Consider the following 20,732-nt stretch of genomic DNA (forward strand, 5'->3'; position numbering starts at 1 on the left):
AGTTCCATTCGTAATTGTCCCAAACTGCAAACAACCCTATGTCCTTGGGTTGCTGAGTAATAAAGTATGGTTCACGCATACTGTGGAATACTAGTCGGCAATGAAGAGGAACGTGGATGCCTCTCACACCGCTAAGCGAAGGAAGCCAGACCCAAAATGCTACACACCGCAGGACTGCATTTCTACGACACTCTGGAAAAGGCAAAATCATAGTGACGGGACAGGTTAGTGGTGGCTGGGGCAAGGGGTGGGGAGGGTTTGGCTACACAGAGGCAGCCCAGGGTCTGGGGAGGGGAGAAAATGTTCTGTGCCTTGTTTGTGTGGTGGTACAATTCTAGGCATCATCACAACTCAGCTGTACGCACCAAAATGTGATTTTTATTGACATAAATTTAAAAATTTTAAAGTGAAATATTTGATTTGTAAAAGTGGGGCAAAAATCAGCAAAGTGCTGTTATTTTGAAGGGAAAGACGACTTGTTGGTGAGATCAGAAGTTTCGTGGAGGAGAGGGCGCTTTCCTGGTGAAGGGATCACAGACCGGTGGAATCTGACCGAGCAGCGCGGCGCTGGGCGTGCTGGGTCCACCTGCGCGCTGGGGAGGACGCACCGTGCCGTTCGTGGGACACCTGGGACACCAAGGAGGAGAGGCCCTGCCAGTGGGGCCTATGGACATGGGTTATAATAGGAAACAACCCCCAGGTGCGGGGGTGGAGGTGGGAGGATTAAAACTTTCGAGAAGGAGGCAAAAAAAAAATAAAGGCATCCTCAAGACAGAAAAGATGGAGACAAAAAGGGCAACGCCACCGCGCACTGGGTGTGGGAGTCAGTGTCAGGGCCGCCCGAGAAAGGGCACCCTATTGACAGCTTCACGTTTCCCCCAAGGCGGGCCTCCCTGGGACTCGCAGGTCTGGACCCCCAAACGGAGCTTTCAGAGGGTAGCGGGACCCACGTGTCTAGACGGGTCTCGGCAAGGAGGGAGCCCGGGGACCGCGTGGGAGTCGAGGTTCCGCGTGGGATCCGGGGGGCGGCGTGGGAGCCGAGGTATGCGTGGGAGCCGGGGGACGGCGTGGGAGTTCGGGGACCCTGTGGCAGCCGCGCAAGCTGGCTGAGCTGGGGTGAAAGAGAAGCTTGGAGCGACCACACAACCCCGGCTGCTCTCCCCGTACCCCGCCCCTTACTCCTCCTCCCCCATCCCTCCCCACAGGCTCCGCCCAGGACCCGCCCCCATTTCTGCTGAGACCCCGCCTCCCGCAGCCAAGTCCAATCGGCAGCCCGCCGCCACCACGGGCCCCCAGCTCTCTGCTGCTCCTCCCACGCCTGAACGTCCCGAAGGACAGCCGAGCGGCCCAATGAGCTCCCGGGATGTCCGGAGCGGGAGGCCGGAGGGCCAATTCGAAAGCGGCGCGGGCAGGAAAGGCGGGCCTCCGTGACGGACGGGGAGGAGGTGCTAGGCTGTTTGCTGGTTGCTAGCTGCGGCTGCTCGCCCGGCCTCCCGGCCGTTTCATTGTCACCGGGCCTCGGAGTCAGCGCCGGGGCCGGGGGCGTGAAGTCGCCGGCCCAAAGCCTGGGCCCCGCCGGTCCCCGCCTGGAGGGCCCTGCGCACCCCTCGCCGTTCGGCCCCGCAGGCCCAGAGTCCCAGGCCCGACCCGCGCAGGTGAGGGGATCCCTGTGCTGGTGGGGTTGCCCGCGCAGGTGAGGGGGTTCCTGGACCGCGCAGGGAGGGGCATCCCGGGCTGCGCAGGTGAGGTGGAACGTGCAGGTGAGTGGGGCCTCGTTCCGATGAGGGCGTCCCCGCGCAGGTGAGGTGGTCCTGGGCCCGCCCAGATGCGGAGGCCAGCGCAAGTGAAGGGGTCTGGCCCTCGCACAGGTGAGGGGGTCCACGCAGGTGACCGGGGGGGGTCCTTATGCAGGTAAAGGGGTCTGCCCAGATGAGGGGGAGGGTGCAGGTGAGGGCCCATCGGTGCCCCCGCACAGGTGAGGAGGGGCTCATGCCCCAGGGCCGTTGAGCTCCTCCTGCCTTCCCAGGAGGATGGGGTGGAAACCAGTCAGCAGCAGTCCGGTCTCACCATCTTGAGCCAAACCGCAGAGAGATGGGGAGCTGCCGGGCAGAGAAGCTGCCTGGGGTCCTGGGACAGCCCATCTTGAGGGGTCCAGGCAGAGACTCTGGACACCCACCTTCAGGTCCTGGGAGGGACACCTCTATATGCAAGGTGAGGTCTGGCCTGGAGGTTTCCACGGAGAGGCGGTGTTTACCATCCCAGAGCCCTGCACGCTCCTTCTCTAGTGGGCCAGCCTGGGTCCACGTGGGTGTGGCCAGTGCCTCGAGGAGAGGAGGGTGTTAAATTTCACCCCCAGGACCCGACCGGAAATGCATAACTGAGGACACTGGCCTGGTGAGTGGCAGGGACAGCCTCTGCCCTCACGCTGGAGAGTAGGGGCCAAAGCCTCTGCTGTGGGTGTTGGGGCTGAAGGAGGCTGCAGGGCTGACCTTGGGGGACGATGGTGTGTGCCCGCTGGCCCACCAGAGTCCTCCGTGGCACAGAGGGCTGTGCTCATTACTCCGGTCATTCCTGGTGCCGGCTCACCCCCTCCTATTACCTGAACACCTGCCACGTGCCGGGTTCTGGGGCTGCATGGTCCCCACGCTCATGGACTTTACCTTCTTACGAGGGCATCAGGCAGTGCACAGACCAACCTGTGTGCGCAGGTGGTCAAGTGAAGAAGAATGAAGCAGGATGAGGGAATGAAGAGTGACAGCGACAGGCAGCCCTCTGAGTGAAAGGGGGCCTCATGACATCCCAGGGGAGGGTCTCAAGCAGATTGAGGAGGGAAAAGGGAGGCAGTGAGGAGGTTACAGAGGTCAGGGTCAGGTCTGAGGGGCATTAGGCATGTGGACTTTATTCTCCCTGCCTGGGAGTCCTCGGAGTGTCTTCACTGGGGGCATAGCCTGATCTGAGACCCGGTTCAGAAAGATCAGCTGTGGCTGCCCTGCGGGGAGGGGCTGGGCTGGCCAGGCAGGGCCAGAGGAGGGGCTGCTGCGGTTTTCCAGTTTGAGGAGATGGGGGCTCAGATGGGGGTTGTGGAGGGAAGGGATTGACGGGGAAGGGGCATCGGCTGGGTTGCTGAGGGGGCAGGTGTGGAGGTGAGGGAGAGGATGTCAGGACGAGACCCGGATCTTCGGCCTGAGCCGGTTTCAGAAAATGCCCTCCAGGGAAGGGCGCTGGAGGTGGTGGTCAGGAGTCCGCTTGGGTCTGAGGTGGCAGGGGCTGCGTGGTTAGCTAAGTTGGGAACTAGGGGACAGGGGGGCGGGAGGTATGCCTGTGGGAACCGGCAGCCCATGGATGGTGTTTGAAGCCAGGAGGCCAGAGGCAGTCCCCCGGGACGAAGAGAGAGGCCCAGGGCTGAGCAGTCGGAAGAGGAAGGGCCAACACGGGACGCTGCAGAGGTGGCCGAGCTAGGAGGGGAGGAGGGACCTGGACACGGCAGATGCTGCATCCCAGGAGCTCGTGGATGTTCTGGGTGGTTCTGAGGAGATGGAGGGGGTTCTGTGGTCAGATAAGTTTGGGGGCCCTAACCCCAGTTAGAATATCGCCTGTGGGGTGCTCACCACGTGCCAGCCTCACAGCTGTCTTGTCTGAGCCTCATGATAACCCCTGGGGAGGCACTTTTAAAGGCCCATTTTACAGGTGAGGAATATGGGGCCCAGGCGGGTGGAGTACCTGTCACGGGGTGGGGGCTCACAGCCATGACTGCCGCAGCCCCCAGCCACCCCCAGCAGTGCCCCTCCGGGGAAGGTCATCTTGACCCCAGGAGGCCCTCCTTTAGCCGTTTGTGCTCGGGGTCCCACTCTGTCACTCGCTTCTGCTCCTAATGAGGAGATGGCCACCCAGTGAGGAGGGTGGTGGGCGTGGCAGGCTTCTGGGGAGCTGGGTGGCAGGCAGACTCAGGCGCCCTGGGCCCCTGCGGCCGGGCCAGAGGTTATGTGTGCGCATCTGGTTCCTCGGAGGACACCTCCTCGCATCCCTTCTTCCCTGCTCAGGGCCTACTTGTCCACCATGAAAGGCTCCAGGGCCCTCAGCGGCCCCTCCGGCCCTCCCGAGGGCAGCCCGGAAAGCATGGACCTGAGTCTGACAGGCCTCCCTCCGCCCATGTCCCGGCGTCCCAACAGTGCCTCCACCGCCAAGCCCATCGCCCGCTCCATCTCCGTGGTCACTGGCAGCGAGCCAAGGAGGAAGATGCTGGTGAGTGTTAGGGCTGGGCCTCAGGTCCAGGGGTGTCCAGGGCCCCCTACCTCGGGGTGGCGTCTGACTCCTGGGTAAGCTCCACACCTCAGCAGGCACCTTCATGTCCATCATCCGGTGCATCCCTGGGGCCACCCCGGGGCAGGAAGGACTCCGGCTTGTAGACCAGGGAGCTGACTCACCAAGAGGTCAAGACTGGGGTCGGCTGGCCCCGGGCAGAGCCTAGATCCTGCCAGCACCAAGCCCTCTGTCCCTCCTGTTCCAGCAACATTTGGATTTGTGTGATTCCTCTGTAAACGGGGTTGATGTGTGGGGAAGGAGGAGCTCCTGGTGGCCTTGAGATACCAGGCAGGGCAGGGCAGGCGGGCAGCAGGATGGCCGCGGGAGCTGCGGGACGAGAGCTGCAGGGGGAGTGAGCGGCCAGGCTCGTTGGTTAGAAGGTGATGAGGAGTATGGTCAGCCTTTGTTGCGGCTCCCGGGCGGGCCTTACACGCTTCCTCTCGGACCTTCCATCTGCCAGGGGTGAGGAGCTCCCACTTCGTGTGAGAGGCCGAGGACCTGCCCCCGCTCAGCAGGTCAAACCCAGGACCCCCATGCTGTTCCCCTGCCCACCTGTCTACGTGTGACCCAGGAGAGCCTCTCTCTAAATCTGTGTCCAAGCCTGGCCTGGTGCTGCGTGGACTGGCGAGGGTCTAAAACCTTGGCCACATGGTTGGTTGCTTCCCTCCTTTTGGCAGGAGGCCCCAGGGCCCGGAGGCTCCCGGGCCATCAGCAACCTTCGCAGATCTAACAGTGCCACGCAGGTCAACCAGCCACAAGCCAACCAGGCATGGCCTGGCCCCCTAAGGTAACCTCTGACCCCTCAGGTACCCCCGGCCTGCTCTCTCCTCCCTCTGTTAGCCCTTCTCCCAGCTTCACTGGTGTGAGCGCTGGCTGGACGGGGGGCCAGCCCTGGGCGGGGCGGGCGGGATGAGTCTTGGCCCGTCATTTCCCGCGCAGGGATGTGGACCTCAAGGCCACCATCCCCCTGCCTGCGCCTCCTCCTTGTCCTTGCTGCGCTTTCCCTGAGGTGTTGTGGTGGCCACAGGACAGGTGTGAGCACCTCTTCCAGGCGCGGTTGTCAGATCGGGGCTGACAAATGATATTTTATGCTGTGGGCTGGGGAGCAGGAGTCCCCACCGGTGACCTGGTCCCTCCTGTCCCCTCGTAAGATGACCCCTGTCTGGGTTCCTGGAGCCGGGCTCCCCGGGCCCAGTGACTATCCCTGCTTGCTGTCCTCTCTGTGACACAGGCCAGAAGAGCCCCCGGACTTCCTGACACTCTTCGAGGGCAGCCCCGGTGGGAGAAAGAGGCCTGCCGGTCTGAGCAAAGCTTCCAGTGAGAAGGGAGCCACGTGGAATGTCCTGGTGAGGCTGCAGCTGAGCTGAGCGGACAGGACGTCACGCGGCCCGTGTCCGTTGGGAGTGACACCTGGCTCCGGCTTCGTTCTCGCTGCCCCTGCAGGGTGGGCCAGCAGGGGGTGGGGGGCATCAGTGTTAGTTAGCCAGCTTTGACCACAGCGGTCAACGTAAGGAGGAGCAGCAAAGAATGGCCCAGCCCTTAGGCCATCCCACCGCTCCCCATGTGTGTGTGGGACAGTGGGGGCAGGGCAGGGGCCCTGTGTCAGTGGCATGTGCAGCGAGGTCACAGGCTGTCGTCTATGTGCAGGATGACCAGCCCAAGGCCTTCACCTTGCCACCCGATGCCCAGAGTCCTGGCACCCTCGACGTGCCGGTGGGCCCACGGAGGAGAGAGTGCACGGTGCCCCTGGCCCCCAACTTTACCGCCAACAACAGGTGCGCCGGCTGCAGGGCCACACGGCCCTGCCCACCCAGAGCTCCCGGGGGTGGCCGCTTTGTCTTATTTGTGTCTGGACCAGGGTGCCTCGGAACATTTCTGTGGGCAGGTTGCTTAACCCTCCTGGGCCCCAGGATCCTCATTTATACCAAGGGGATAATGGTTGTGTTTGCCCCCCAGAGTCAGGAGGATTGAGGAATCCAAGATGTGAACCTCAGAGCAGAACCTGCTCAAGAGACGTTGTTGATGTTTGGGGCACACTTTTGTTTTTCCCGGAGTTAAAAATGATCTCTTGTTTTCCTCCTTGGTTCGTCGTCTGTGTGTGGGTCACTTCTTCTCCCAGACTTGACAAGAGAACCTTAGAACTCCCCTCCAGCAGGCCAGCAGGTGCCCTGCCCGTCCACCTTCCTCCAGAGAAACCTCTCGGAGCCCTGTCTTCTCTTGCCTGGGTCCGAGCTGGCCTCCCTCTGCTATCCCCTCCCTCCTGGTAGGCCCTCCGTTTCCTCCATCTCTAGGGGAGCACATCCTCCCGTAGATTCCTCAGGATGTGTGGGAGGTAAAGTTTCTAAGACCACGTGTGCCTGAACATGCCGTGACCGTTCCACCGACTGAGAGTTTGGCTGGCGCTGAGTTCTAGATTGGAAAGCCTTCCTGACATCTTGAAGCAATTGCTCAGTTTCCATGGAGAGCTGTTGTGAATTCACTGCCTTCCTGATCCCCAGTCCTTTCACGTGTCTGTTTTCCTCCCTCTAGAAGCAGTTTGGGTCATCTTTTCATTTCTCTGTTGTGGAAGGTCCCAGGGCCAGGCCTTCGACGTGGTTCTTTCACTCATCACACTGGTCCATGTGCACACTTGTGCTGTTCGGTCCTAGGAAATTTCCTCTTGTCATTTCTTTGACAGTTTTCTCCCTTTTCTTTTTCCCGTTCTTTCTGCGACTGCGGTTATTTGCATGTTGGGCCTCCTGAGTTGATTCTACAAAGTTGGCGTCTTCCCTTTTCTTTCTCTTCAGCTTTGGGATCTGCTTTCTGATAGATGCACTTAACTGTGTATTTCAACCCTTTGCTCGCTTTGTTTCTTCTCCTGTAGCTCCTCTTGTTCTCGAATGTATCTCCGTCCTTCCTCTTTCGTAGCATCTTGTTCTTGTTTCGTCTCTCACGTGTTTAAGGATTCCACGCAGCGGCGGCTGGAGCTGCCTGCACCGGCTCACGAGGCTGACCGTCCTCCTCTGCCCGGCTCTGGTTCCAGGGTGTCTGAAATCAGCCATGGTGGGAACTATTGTCACTGACATTGGCAGATGCTGCAGATAAGAGCTTTTCTCTCCAGAGACTTGGCTGTTAAAGATTTATCAGCACAGCCTGACACTGAGTGTACATTTGTTGAAATGTCCTGTTCTTTGCTTGGCCTTATTTCCATCATATTCTGTTTGTTGACTTTTTACATGTGGGTCTTTCCCCAAATGTCTGGAATACTGGCTCTGTCAGAATTTAAGAGGGAGGCCCTAAAAGTTGCCTGGAGGCTTCACTTTGGGGTGATTGTGTGGGGACCAGGCTGCTGTGCTGGGGGCTCCCCACCTGTCTGCGTCTGGGACTTTTCTGCTGGGGCTGCCCAGTCTCTCCAGGGAGAGATCCTCCTGTCTCCCCCGTGGGGTAATTTGAGGGCCACCAGTTCTGCGGGCCGGCAGGAAAGGGCTGGGGGTGTCCCGGTCCAGTGCACAGACTCTCACCTGGAGACCTAGCTGCTTGTCTTCTGCAGGAGGAGGGGTGGGGCAGGGTGGGCTTGGTGCCTGATGCTCAGAGTGAGGAAGGGGGTGCAGGCGCAGCTGCTGCTTTGGAAGAGCCAGGTGCCCTTGCTTCCCGCACCTCCCTGGATTCTGGGGTGCAGACCAGCCACCTTGTGGCCCCTGCGGCACCCAGGTTTCCCCTCACTCACTTTGCGAGTCAGTCACCGCTGGGCCCTCTGTTCCTCGTCCTCAAGAACTTTGTGGACATCTCTTTGCCGCTGTCTCGTCTTCTCATCCTTGTGTGTTTGTACATTTTTTATTCCTTCTGGCGGGTTTGAGAGGGGCAGAGAGAAAACAGTGTGTATTCCATCCATCACATGTAACTGGCAGGGGGAGGTCCTTTCTCTGTTGACTGGTCTGTGACCGTTCCCCCACCCTGTCGCAGGCATGTCCAAAGTCAGGGGCCGCAGTTTTCACCCTCAAACCTTGGGTTCTGCTCGGTGGAATGCCCTGGCGGAGCTTTCTCGGGTCCCAAGAAGGGCCCCACCGGCAGGGACACTGAGACGATGCCACAGTGAGCCCTGGCATCAACAGCATGACTCGGGGGTCTTTCCCAGAGCCTGACCCCCCTGCCCCGGTCTCTCCTGGCAGGAGCAACAAGGGCGCCGTGGGCAACTGCGTCACCACCATGGTGCACAACCACTACACCCCCTCGGAGAAGGTGCCGCCTCCCAAGAGCTCCAACCACATGGCTCCCTCCCTCAAGTAAGGCCCTGGCTCCAGCCTTGCACGGTGCACAACCTGGGCCACACAGGTGGGCCCAGGCTCACTCCAGCCTGAGGTCCTGCCGAGGAAGCCGCAACCACCCCCTGAGTCTCCGGTCCCCGGCTAAGACCAGAGCCAAGGAGGGTCTCAAGCAGGGCTGAGCTGAGTTGAGCAGAGCAGCCCCTAGTCCGCCAGCCCTGCATCCGCCGCACGCTGTGCTCAGGTCAGGGGCGGCCCTTGGGTATCTTGAGTCACCATCTGGCTCTGGGATCCTGTAACATTTGAGACCTTTCTGCTGTTGTAAATGCAGTGCCCATTAACCCTGGGTGCCACCAGACGGGCTCTGGTGGGGGCAGAGTAGGTGACCCTGGCAATGACCAGCAAGTCAGAACAGGGGACAGGATCTGTGGGTGCCTCCTGCCAGGCCCAAGGCCCCAGGACCAGGCCGAGGCACCTCCCCGGGCTGCGGGCAGAGCTGTCCCCCGGGGGCCAGGAGATGGGGGCCCTGTCAGGAGGCTGTGAGCCTTTCTCTGCCCTCCCGGTCAGCAACATCATCAAGGCAGCCACGGATGAGGGCGAGGGCAGCAGCCTCGGGAAGCCGCAAAAGAACGCGGCCCGTAGCAACCACACGGTCCAGAACAACTCGGGGGGCACCGCCGGCCAGCTCAGACGGAAGGAGGTGACCGAGGAGGAGGCTGAGAGGTGACCGCAGCTGGGGCTGGGAGGAGACCGGAGGTACCAGTGGGAGAAATTTCCATTTAAGAGTTGTTTTAAGATATGTAGGCTGAAAAGACCACACGTACAATCCTTTTTATGTAAAACGTCAAGAAAGGCAAATCTGCAGAAACAGAAATTAGAGCGGTGGCTGCCTGGGGCCAGGAGAGTGCTTTGGGTGGCGATGGAAACGTTCTCAAACCGGATCATGCTGGCGGTCGTACAACTCTGTAAATTTACTAAAAATCATTGAATCGTATACTCAAAATGGGTGAATTTTATAAGTATGTAAACCATACCTCAGTAAAACTGTTAGTTAAAAAAACATTAAGCAGAAAGAAGATATAAAACTGAAAAACTCCAAACAACTGATGGAGCCGCCCCTAGAATCTTGCCCCAGGGGAGCGCAGAGGGTGGGCATGGTGGGATCTTTGCTGCAGCCCCAGGTCTGTGACGTTGTGCCCCGTCAGGAACCACTTAGCGATCAGAGGCTGGGCTTTGAGAGCCTCACCTGGCTGAGCAGTCACCCCTGCTGTCCCAGTAGAGCTTGGGACTGGGCCCTGGAAGTGGGCAAGCGGGACGAGCTGGGTGAGGCCCGGGTGTCCCTGCCAGGGCTCCCCTCTGCGTGCATGTCCCACGGCCGGTGACTGCTCACATCCTAGATGGTCCATTAGCACCTTTGCTGAGTGAATCAACAAAGTGTCCCTGAGAGCCAAGGTGAAGGCTTTGGGTTTAACCCGCTTATACTGAGTATAATTTACGTACAACAACACACGCCTCCTTTAGGGCACAGGTCTATGAGTTTGATGCACGTGCAGACGGAACGATGTCACCCCCTGGGATCCCCTCGCATGCCTCTCACCCAGCCCCTTCCGGCCGAGACCCCGGCCACACCAGCCTGTCCCCTGCAGCTTGCCTTCCCTAGCAGGCCCTGACTAGAGCACCGGCCTGTGGCCTCCTGTGCCTGGCCTGCAGAGTCCCTGGTTTGTTGCTGTCTGTCTGTGAGTAGTGTCGCTGTCAGGAGCACACGGTGCTCACCCATAGGTGGTGGGCCTTTGGGTTACTTTCTGTTTCTAGCAGTTTTCCCCATTTCCCTGGGGAACGCTGGCACCTGAAGAAGGGCCACGTGCACAGCCGCCGGCTTCTCTGCCTGCCGGGCCTTCTGGAGATCCGGGGAGGGAGGCCTTGGCTCGGCCGCCTCCATCCTGAGCCCCACTTTCTGGCAGGTTTATCCACCAGGTGAACCAGGCCGCCATCACCATCCAGCGCTGGTACCGACATCAAGTGCAACGGCGCCGAGCTGGAGCCGCCCGCCTGGAGCACCTGCTGGCGTCCAAGCAAGAGGTCAGCGTGGGTGTGTGAGCCATACCCTGAGGGCGTGGGCGAGAATCCCAGGGGTCCAGCTATATGGCAGGGTTTCTCGGACCAGTGGGGTTGAACCTAGAATTGCCCCATGGGTCCCCCCCATCTGGGGGCCCAGCTTCCTCCCTCCTGAGTCACTCGGTTGGCAGGGCCTGGGTGCCAGGTCACCCCTGCTGAAAGGTGGGGTGGGTTTCTGGCTGGGATGCAAAGCCATCTCCCACCTGCAGGAGCCGCTGGCCACCTGGGAGAGGGGGGGCTTGTCCTCTGTGGGGCAGAGAAATGGCAGGATGGGGCAACCCCATCTTCCCAGTGAAACCCACCATGGCTCGGCTTCTGCAGGGGCAGCGGCAGCGGCTAGGAGAGGGGACCCTCCTGGACCGGCACCAACAGAAGGAGGTGGCCAGGAGGAAGGCCCGGGAGGAGAAGGCCCGCCAGGCCCGGAGGGCAGCCATCCAGGTGAGGGGTGACCTGAGCCACATGGGGAGCCCGGTGCTAAGGCAGGACCCCCGTGTGCCAAGAGCACCACTGCGCTCCTGGGGGCCCCGCCGCCCCCTTCCCTGAGCCCCTGGGTGTGGGGCCTTGGGCAGCACGGCTTGGGGAGGACAAGGGGCCACCCTCTCCCCTAGGCGGGGTTGCTCACAGGTGCTCCCCACGGCAGGAACTGCAGCAGAAGCGAGCCCAGAAGTCAGGTAACGCTGACCTTGGGCTGCTGAAGGGGCCGGGGGAGCCGGGGAAGCCCCAGACCACCGAGGAGCCAAGCCTGAGTCCGGGGAGCGCCGCCCAGCAGACCCGCAAGGCCAATAACACTGGTGAGCAGGTCCGAGAGCCCGGAGGCTGCCCTGCCACCTGCGCACCTCTGCCTCCGGCTCTATGTACGGGCACCCCAGGTATGGTGACCCCAGGTGCAGCCATCCCTGAAGGCGGACACCCCATGCCCAGACCTCCCCATCCCCTTCCCTCAGGGAGGCCCGTGGCTGAGAAGGAGGTGTGGCCTCTGCCAGTGTCCTCTGGCCCCCTGTGCCACTGCCCTGTTTGTGGCTTCCACCCGTGGAGGAGGGGCGTCGTTCTCAGCAGACGCCAGGCCCTGCTCCTCCACCTGTGCCCCAGTTACTCTGGAGCTGGACACAGGGTCCCTCCAGAGCAGCTGCACCAGCTACCTGACCTCTCGCCCCGGGAGGTCAGGGCTCTCTATTGTCCCCGCTGTTCCATGAGGTCCACTGTGGCACGTGCTATCCCAGGCCTGCATCCCCCTTCCCTGGCCTCTTCCCAAGGGCTCCCCCGCGTTCGCTGCCCCCAGGTGGGCTGACGCTGCGTTCCTTTGTGCAGGGGCTGGCCTCCGCACTGCGGGCCTGGAGGACCCCTGCCAGCCTGCCCGCAACTCGTCGCCAGAGCCCCGGCAGCTTCCAGAGGACAAGCCTCAGGTCTCGGCACAGCCCTTCCTGCCCTCCCTGCCCGGCTTCAGCTCTGGGGTGCATCTGTGCTTGCCCTTTCCCTGCCCCTCCCTGGCTGTGGGGTCACTCACACCAGGAAAGGCCACCCAGGATGGGTCTTGTCACTCCAGCGGAGGGCTGGGGTCTCAGTGGTTGCTCTGGAATCCCGCTGGGTCTTCATGGACACTGGGGTGGAGCCTGTGCAGACCCACAGAAGAGAGCTGGAAGCTCAGAGGTTAGGTGTTGGCCAACGCCTCCAGCCTGAGGGCCGAGGAGGCCAGGTCCGGACCCATCTCACTCGGCCGCCCTTTTTGTTTCCCTGGAGGTGGGTTGGGGGGCAAGCCCAGTCCCTGTGGCTGAGTGGGCAGGCACCCGTGTGGAGGAAGCCTCACCCCGGCCTCTCCCCCCACCGTCCTCTGGTGGTCTCTACCTCTAATGGCCCATCTGCTGCAGGATGCCAGCTCCCAGGACATGGCTGGCGAGGGCCTGGAAGCTTTGGGCCCTGCTGGGAGCAGGGCCAAGTCCAGGGCAACCCTGGACGAGCTGCTGGACACGCTGAAGCTGCTGGAGCAGGAGCCTGAGCCGCTGCCCCGCCCCCAGGCCTACCACAAGGACAAATACGCCTGGACCGACGAGGTGACCGTGGGACTTGCCACTGTCCACGCAGTCACAGGGGCGCTTTGGGGGCCAGGGAAGTCCACCGGGCTCCTCCCTGCTCTAGTCAGGACGCTAACAAGGGCCAGATGGGACCTTGTTGAACCCCCCCGTCATCCCCGGGCTCACTAAGGTTTAGGACCCCCAGAGTAACCTAGGGGTGGAGGTGGGGTGGGCACCACCTCTCTGCCAGTGGTGCCCCCAGGTGATGGATGCCCTGCCAGGGTCTGGGCAGCCTGAGAGGCCCTCCCTCCGGACCAGGCCCTCCCCTGCCCCAGGGGGCCCTGAGCAGCTCCTAGAAGGCCAGCCCAGAGTCTTCCGCTGCGCCCCCGCCCCCCGCAGGAGGACGATTCCAGCTCCCTGACAGCCGACAACCTGGAGAAATTTGGGAAGCTGAGTGTGGCTGCTTGCCCCCGCGAGGACGGGCCCCTGCTTTCGGAGGCCAAGCTGCAGAGTATCATGAGCTTCCTGGATGAGATGGAGAAGTCTGGGCAAGGCCCGCCGGCCTCGGCCCCCCAGGTGTGGAGGGGTCTCCAGGGGCCCGTGCCAGAGGAGGGGCTGGGGCGTCTGGAGCCTGCGTCCGAGGTCAGCACATCGGTGATGCGGCTGCAGCTGGAGGTGGAGGAGAAGAAGCAGGCGATGGTGCTGTTGCAGAGGGCGCTGGTAACGTCGCCACCAGCACTGCCTCCGTCCCCATGTCCCCAGCTGGAGCGAGTGCCCGGCCTGCCCCCTGAGGGCCTCATCTCTGTCTCATCTCCCGCACCCCCCACAGGCGCAGCAGCGCGACCTCACCATCCGGCGGGTCAAAGAGACGGAGAAGGAGCTGGGTCGGCAGCTGCGGCAGCAGAAGGAGCACTACGAGGCCACCATACAGCGGCACCTGTCCTTCATCGACCAGGTGGTGCTGCCTGGGAGGCGGGGCTTGAGGGCAGGGCTGTCAGGGCCTGAGCAGTCAGGGAGGAGAACGAGACTGGGTTCCCGACCAGCTCGGGCCTCATGGAGATTTCTGGAGCCATTGGCCTCCCCTGTGGGTCTCCTTCTCCTTCTGTAGAAACGGACAGCATCTTCCCCTGTGGGGACCAGGGCTGGTCCTGTCTGTGCACACCAGCCCCACTGGGTGCTGCTCACCAGCCCCCAGCGATGCTCCCCCCAGCCATAATCCTCCCCCCACCCATGGCCGTGCTCCCCAGCCCAGCATGGTGGGCGGGCAGCAGGAGCTGCTGGGCAGAGCACATCCAGGATGGGGTCCAGGCGTGTGGGATCACTCAGAGGACCGCTTGGTCCTCTGGGGGCCTGGTGGGAGGCGTCCAGCAGGACACACCCTGAACTTTCCTGTGCGTTCCAGACTGTCCGTGTCCCGGGGAGGCCACTCCTGGTCTGCTGGGGCTGGTGGGGCAGCCAGAGCTCCCTTGACAGGGTGGTGGAAGCTTCAGCCCCACGCTGTGTTCAGTCAAGAACCCCCATCGGGTCCTTTTCTGAGGAAAACTCTGGTGCGGGGTCTTTGAAGAGAGGCAGGCGCCCAGAGGAATCGAGCGGCCTCCCATGACCATTAGCGACACTCTGCCTGGTGGTCATAGGTGTCTCCAAATTGGGGGTCTGCCTGGAGCCCTCAGTGAGGCTGGGTGCCATCCTGGGGCTTCACAGAGACCCCTTGGCAGGCGACGGGCAGGCCCTTCTCCACAGGCCAGGTGACGGGGTCAAAAGAATGACCCCCATTCCAGGAAGCTCCTGATGTGGCCACAGTGGAGGGCTTGTAGCCAAGGCACCGTCCCTGCCTGAGCTCCGCTGACACCAGCCAGGTCTCAGGGGGCTTGAGGGCCGGGGGCAGCTGCAGCCCCTTGTCCATGTGTGCATACCCTCCCAGACCCAGGGTCCCGCACAGACCCAGGAGCAGCGGGGTGTTTCGGGATTTGGTGCGCTGGCCCCCCGGGTGAGGGGAGGCGGGATCTCCTGGCCTCATGGGGCAGCAGCTTCACCTCCGCCCCTGGTCGCAGTTGATCGAAGACAAGAAGGCTCTGGGTGAGAAGTGTGAGGCCCTGGTGGCCGAGCTGAAGCAGGGGGACCAGAGGCTCAAGGACAAGGAGGCCCAGATGCGGGAGCAGCACGAGCTGGTGAGCCCCTCGCCCTCTTGACACCTGACCCCAGGCCTGCTGTGCCTGCAAGCCCTGTGCGAGGAACCCCAGGACAGGTGGCCCCGGAGCCTCATTCCCCGACCTCCGAGCTGCTTCCCGCAAGCCCAGCGGGTGGCACACCCCGGGGCAGGGGCTGAGGGACTCGCGTGACCCCTCCCATGTCGAGATGAGGAGGTGGGGTTCAGAGGAGGTGACCGAGGACATGCCGCCGCTCTGGTCCCTGGTCAGAGGGACGCCACTTACTACTCCTGGCTTTCGTCAGACAACGACCCGCAGCCCCTGGTGCTTTCTGCTCTGCCCGAGGTCACTGTTGAAAGGCCGCCTCCTGAAACCCAGGGGATGGCCAGAAGGGGGCTGTCATTTGCATCTTCCCGCTTCGCACAGCTGCTCTGTTGACTCCTGTTTCCTTGCTGGTAGGAGATTAAGAAACTCAAAGAACTCATGAGCGCCACCGAAAAAGTCCGCAGGGAAAAGTGGATCAATGAGAAGACCCGGAAGATCAAGGAGATCACGGTCAAAGGTGGGTGCCGCTGTGCCCAGAGCTGCCACTCGGGCGGAGTAATCGTGGGGGTCTCGAGTAAGAGCAGTAGTTCCAATTGCACACGTGGCGGAGAGGCTTCCTGGGAAGCAGTGAGACTCAGGGATGCGGCCCAGCTGGCTCGAGGCCAGGAGGAGCAAGAGAGGCTGGCGGCACACGAGCTTGGCCACAGACCAGCGTCCAGACAGAGGGCCCGGTCCGGGTTGGGGGGCCTCACCTTCCCTTGGCCGGGCTCCCCTTGCTGGGTCTCCTGGTCTCCTCCAGCTTCCAGGGGAGCGAGCCAGATGGGGGTTCGGGGTGGGGGCCGCCTGCTGGCGGCACAGTCGCTCCTCTCCCACTTAGAGATCCCTCTGAGGGCTGATGGGGCAGCCCCAGCTGTGCCTGCCCATGCCCGGCCCTCCTGCCCCAGGACACCCTCTCCAGTGAGCCCCCTCCTCCAGTGGGAGACCCAGCAGGCCAGAGCACCAAGGGGGGGGGTCTTGGAGCAGTGGGCAGGGAGAGCACCCAGCAGGCCAGAGCACCAAGGGGGGGGGTCTTGGAGCGGTGGGCAGGGAGCTGCCGTGGGCGCTGGTGCGTTCAGCTGTGCTTAGGGCTGGAGCCCGGGGTGGGGGGTCCTCTACCCGGACTGCAGCCCCGGCGTCATGGTGGGCAGAGGCCAGGGGTCCCCCACAGTACAGAGGGGCGAGGGGCGCGCCCCCGCAGTGGTGGAGGAGGGTCCCTGCAGCACGGTCTCCCGCCACGCCCCCCAGGCCTGGAGCCTGAGATCCAGAAGCTGATCGCCAAGCACAAGCAGGAGGTGAAGAAGCTAAAGAGCCTGCACGCGGTGGAGCTGCTGCAGGCGGACGAGCGCGCGGCCCAGCGCTACGGACGCCAGGCGGAGGAGCTCCGCGAGCACCTGGAGCGGGAGAAGGAGGCGCTGGGCCGTCAGGAGTGGGAGCGTGCCCAGCAGCGGTGAGGGGCCCAGCCCTCTGGGGACGTGGAGGGTGGGGGTGAGGCCTGGGGTGTGCGCAGACCCCCCAGAGCGAACAGCACTTCCTCCGCAGTGGCCTCCCTCGGAGGACAGAGAAAACGGGGCGGTGCAGGACACCGAGGGATGCGGCTGTACTGGGCAGTTCAGTTCTGAGGGGCGTGCCCGGCTGGCGGCTGGGGTGGATGGGGCGGGGACTCCAGCACTCCGGCGGCCCCACCCCCAGCGGGTCCTGTGTCCGCAGCTTCGAGCAGCACCTGGAGCAGGAGCAGCGGGCGCTGCAGCAGCATCGGCGGCGGCTCTACAACGAGGTGGCCGAGGAGAAGGAGCGGCTGGGCCAGCAGGCCGCCAGGTACCTCCAGGCCCCAGCCCCGCCCCGCCCAGCCCCGCCCCGCCCCGCCCAGCCCCGCCCAGCCTTACAGAACTGGCCTCTGTTCACCTGCAGGCAGCGGGCGGAGCTGGACGAGCTGAGGCGGCAGCTGGAGGAGAGCAGCTCGGCAGGTGGCCGGGCCTTGAGGGCCGAGTTTGAGAAGGGGAGAGAGGAGCAGGAGCGCAGGCACCAGGTCAGCCCCGCCCCATCCCGCCCGGGCCCCGCCCCTCCAGGCCAGCCCAGCAGCAGAGCACCCACACCACCCGTGGAGAGGGGCCACTGCCAGGAGCAGCGCCCACCTGCCAGGGTGGCAGCCACTTGGAGTGCTACGCTGAGCCTGGGTTCACGTGACGGGGCTCCCCAGCTAGCTCACCACAGACCCCCAACTTGACCGCAGGCCCCATCCAGGCTCTTGCAGACACTGCCCTGGGTGGGGAGCAGCCAGCGGGGGCTGCTCTCACCCTGTCACTGGCCCCCAGATGGAACTGAAGGCCCTGAAGGACCAGCTGGAGGTGGAGAAACAGATGTGGGAGGCCAACTCCGCCAAGAAGGAGGTGGGAGGAGGGTGAAGCTGGGGCAGGGGGTGGGGTCTTCCTTCCCTCTCTCCCCTCCTGCCCGGCACCCCAGGCTTCAAAGCTGGCTTGTAGGCTCCACCTCTGTGGCCTCCCCTCGGGCACATGTGGGTTCTGGCTGCCCAGGGCTGGCGGTGTGATTCTGACTGTACTTGAGTGAGCTTCCAGGTGGCCTCGGGAGAGACCAGGAGGCTGGAGCGAACCCCACTTGATGGTGGCGGGCATTCCTCACCCTCCCCTCGCCCAGGTAGCTGCTCTCAAAGTTGACAGGCTGACCTGCAGCCAGTGTAAGGGGCCCACGCAGGAGCAGGCTTTTCCTTGTCCTCTCATGCCTTTTACCAGGTGGGCTGTGTCAGTGGGCTGTGTCACCTCTCCTGTCCTGGAAGGAGGCTGTGGTGGACAGGCACCCGGGGCCACACAAGGCATCAGCCTGGGGACAAAGCCTGAGCAGTGGCCCAGCAGCCATGCTACTCCCCACCCCCAGCCACGCATGGAGGGGTCCCCATATCTGTGGGATACGTTCCCAGACTGTTTGCCGAGTTAAAGGGTGAGGCATGTTAAACCTGATGGCAGTTTCCAGGTTGCCTTCCAAGAGGCTGCCCCACTGACGCTCTTGCCCCCAGGTGGGGGCACCCGGCCCTGCCCTCAGCAACCAGATGAGGTCCCTTCTTGTATCAGGAGGGTCACTTTGGCAGCAGACACGGTCTCTGTGGCCTTGGTCCCGGGTCTCTGGGTGGGGAGAAGCACCAGGCTGTGCTAATGGTTCTTACTCAAGCCCCTGTTGTGTCCCACGCTGGGTCCTGATGACATGACGTGGCCTCCGCCCCTGAGGACAGGTGGGGCCTGGGGTAGTGCGAGGCCTCTCCTTCCCTGCCATCAGGGCATTCCCAAGAGTCCATGTGGCCATCCCTCGTCCTCCTCCGCCAACCTCAGCCGGCCCCCCCAAACCCCCTGGGCCTCCCCTGCAGGAAGCGTGGCTGCTGAACCGGGAACGGGAGCTGAAGGAAGAGATCCGGAGAGGCCGGGACAAGGAGATCGAGCTGGTCATCCACCGGCTGGAGGCCGACATGACGCTGGCCAGGGAGGAGAACGAGCGGGCCGCCGAGAGCCGGTGAGGCCCCGAGAACCCCAGAGCAAGGCCCAGAGACTGGCAATGGGGCTGCCTCTGACCCTGCTTCTCCCGCCACCAGGGTCAAACGCCTCCGGGATAAGTATGAGGCGGAGCTCTCAGAACTGGAACAGTCGGAGCGGAAGCTCCAGGAACGGTGCGCAGAGCTGAAGGGGCGCCTTGGGGAGGCCGAGGGGGAGAATGTGCGTCTGCAGGGCCTGGTGCGGCAGAAGGAGAAGGAGCTGGCGGATGTGAAGGCGGTGAGCAGGCGGGAGGGGTGGCCGACCACCAGCCCCCAGCCCCCGCCGTCCCCTCACGCCGTCCCTGTCGTCCCCACCCGCCACCCCACCCCAGGTAAATGAGCAGCTGGCTGGCGAGCGCAGCAGCCTGGCCCAGGTCCTTCGTCAGGAGTTCGCTGACCGGCTGGCAGCTTCTGAGGAGGAGAACCGGCAGGTCAGGGCCGAGCTGGCCGAGCTGCGGGCCCGCCAGCGGCTGGAGCTGGAGCAGCTCACGCGGGAGAAGCAGGCGGAGCTGGAGGAGGTTCACGGGAGGTGGGCCGCAGGGCTGACTGGGGTCCTGGGGAGCACAGGGCTGGGGGAGGCAGGCGGGACCCTGTGGCTCCAAAGAGGACGCTGGGCCCAGGAAGGTGAGCAGGCTGTGCGCCCTCCTTCCAGCTTCCTGCCGATGCAGAACTGGGCCCCATCAGCCGTGGCTGCTCCAGGCTCTGTGTTTGAGGCTCTGTCGTCCTCTATGTGTTGCTTGGCCCCAGAGCCTGGGAAGAAGCCCAGCCAACCCCAGCCAGGGCGGGTGCCCTATGTGTGGGTGTCCGGAGAGGAGCTCCCTGGCCCTTGGCCCCCTGGGCCTGGGTGGAGTGGGTGCCATACAGAAAGGATGGACACCCTCCACCCCCTACTCCCCCTGCCGCCATGGACCCCTCAGTCCTTCCCTGGTGCCTGCCTGCCTGCCCTGCGTGGGTGCTCTGCGACGCAGGCACGTGGTGGGGGCTTCTCGTCCTCCTCTCAGCAGGGAGCCCTTCCCAAGGGGCATGGATTCACACGGGGTCAGCTGTGGGGTCACAGATCCTGTCATTGGCTTCTCCAGGCGGCCTAGTGCCGCAGTCAGCAGGGCGGGACAAGGTGGGCAGGAGTGGCCCCTCCTGTTCTTTGGGGGATGGAGGCCCCCCACCGGCCACCCTGCTGCACTCAGAGCTGCAGGCCGGCGTGGGGGTCTGGCAGGGGCATCGCACAGAGGCCCACCGTGCGCTCCCCCGCAGGGTGAAGCTGGCCCTGGCAAAGAAGGAGGAGGCCGTGAGCAGCCTCCGGAAGCAGCACGAGGTGGGTCCCCACGGCCGGCCTTCCTTGGGGGAGCGGGGGTGGCTCGGGCCTGACCAGGGTGGACGGCCTGTTGCAGGCCGCGATGAAGAGGGCCGACCACCTGGAGGAGCTGCTGGAGCAGCGCAGGCGGCCGTTCCCGAGTGCCAAGTGACCACCGACAGCAGCAGGCTGAGGGCGCCTGGCGGGAAGTGCTCTGGCCGCCCCTCAGGTGGAGCACCGAGGCTACGTCGTAACAGTAAAGAGGTGTCTTTTAATACTTTGTGTGACCCTGACTTGTCTCTCCTGGGCTGGGGCCTGGGGTGGCGGGGCTGGAGGCTGCTCAGGGCCAGGTGTGAGGTGACCCGACCTAGCTTTGCTCTTGGCCTGCCCCCCATGTTCCCTGCCTGGCCCTACGGTTCCGCAACTCAGGCCCCAGTCCCCGAGCAGAGAGAATGGCCCTCTGTTCCAGCCTGGGCCTGGACGAGCCCCATGACGCTTGTGCCCCCTCACCACACCCCTCACCCCTGGGGGCGGAGCTCTGAGCCTCCTCCCCGACCCCTGCACAGGCTGCTGTGTGCCCCCTCCATGGTTAGAGAACTGGCCAGCCTCCCTGAGGGCCTCTCCTTCCTTCCCCCACTCAGGACACCCCCTGGAGGTGACAACCTGGAACCTGTGAGAAATGGGCACTGGACAGGCCCTGCCCACGAGGAGGGTGGAGGCCCCTCCTGGAAGGTCTGGGCAGGGGAGCGGGAAGGCAGCGGAGGGGACACTCCCCCTCTGGGAACTCTCCCCCGCTGCCCTCCCGCCAGGCATTCTGTCGCTGCTGCTGCCCTGGCCGAGGGTGCTGGGACCAGGTCGCTGGGGAGCGCCGGCGCTAGCCAGGACAGCCCTCCTACTGGCCCAGGCGCCACCCTACTTGTGGGAAGGCGCAGGGCTGGCCCTAGTGCAGGTGGAGCCCCTCCTGCGCCCTTGAAAGGCCCTGGGGCTTGGCCTCTTGCTAGCGTGAGT

General features: G+C 63.5%; 1 protein-coding gene across 3 annotated transcripts; it reads left to right on the plus strand.

Annotated features, from left to right (window-relative positions):
- The first annotated feature begins 1,437 nt into the window (after positions 1-1,437).
- Positions 1,438-19,991, plus strand: CEP131 (centrosomal protein 131). 3 transcript variants are annotated; one of them, XM_030762096.2, is made up of 25 exons: positions 1,438-1,655; positions 4,041-4,242; positions 4,980-5,089; positions 5,534-5,648; positions 5,950-6,077; positions 8,451-8,564; positions 9,111-9,266; positions 10,505-10,622; positions 10,980-11,096; positions 11,299-11,449; positions 11,967-12,061; positions 12,524-12,706; positions 13,067-13,387; positions 13,497-13,625; positions 14,719-14,835; positions 15,274-15,376; positions 16,144-16,345; positions 16,606-16,713; positions 16,807-16,924; positions 17,211-17,285; positions 18,272-18,414; positions 18,494-18,671; positions 18,766-18,962; positions 19,685-19,745; positions 19,822-19,991. In XM_030762096.2, the coding sequence occupies exons 2-25, from the start codon at positions 4,057-4,059 to the stop codon at positions 19,894-19,896; spliced, it is 3,300 nt and encodes a 1,099-aa protein (XP_030617956.2). In that variant the 5' UTR covers positions 1,438-1,655; positions 4,041-4,056; the 3' UTR covers positions 19,897-19,991. The 3 variants fall into 3 exon arrangements, with proteins under 3 accessions (XP_030617956.2, XP_030617957.2, XP_030617958.2); XM_030762097.2 differs by having other exon boundaries at positions 13,497-13,622; XM_030762098.2 differs by having other exon boundaries at positions 13,067-13,243.
- Positions 19,992-20,732: the final 741 nt, after the last annotated feature.

Source organism: Delphinapterus leucas, chromosome 19 (assembly GCF_059928025.1).
Source record: "Delphinapterus leucas isolate spDelLeu-1000000601 "Yukka" chromosome 19, BTC_Dleu_Yukka2, whole genome shotgun sequence".
NCBI lineage: Eukaryota > Metazoa > Chordata > Mammalia > Artiodactyla > Monodontidae > Delphinapterus > Delphinapterus leucas.

Excerpts from the sequence above, each read along its gene's own strand:
- CEP131 (XM_030762096.2), top strand. The coding sequence starts at position 4,057 with ATGAAAGGCTCCAGGGCCCTCAGCGGCCCCTCCGGCCCTCCCGAGGGC. Across the intron at positions 6,078-8,450 it reads AACTTTACCGCCAACAACAG|GAGCAACAAGGGCGCCGTGG; the intron begins GTGCGCCGGCTG and ends CTCTCCTGGCAG. Across the intron at positions 11,097-11,298 it reads CCCGGAGGGCAGCCATCCAG|GAACTGCAGCAGAAGCGAGC; the intron begins GTGAGGGGTGAC and ends TCCCCACGGCAG.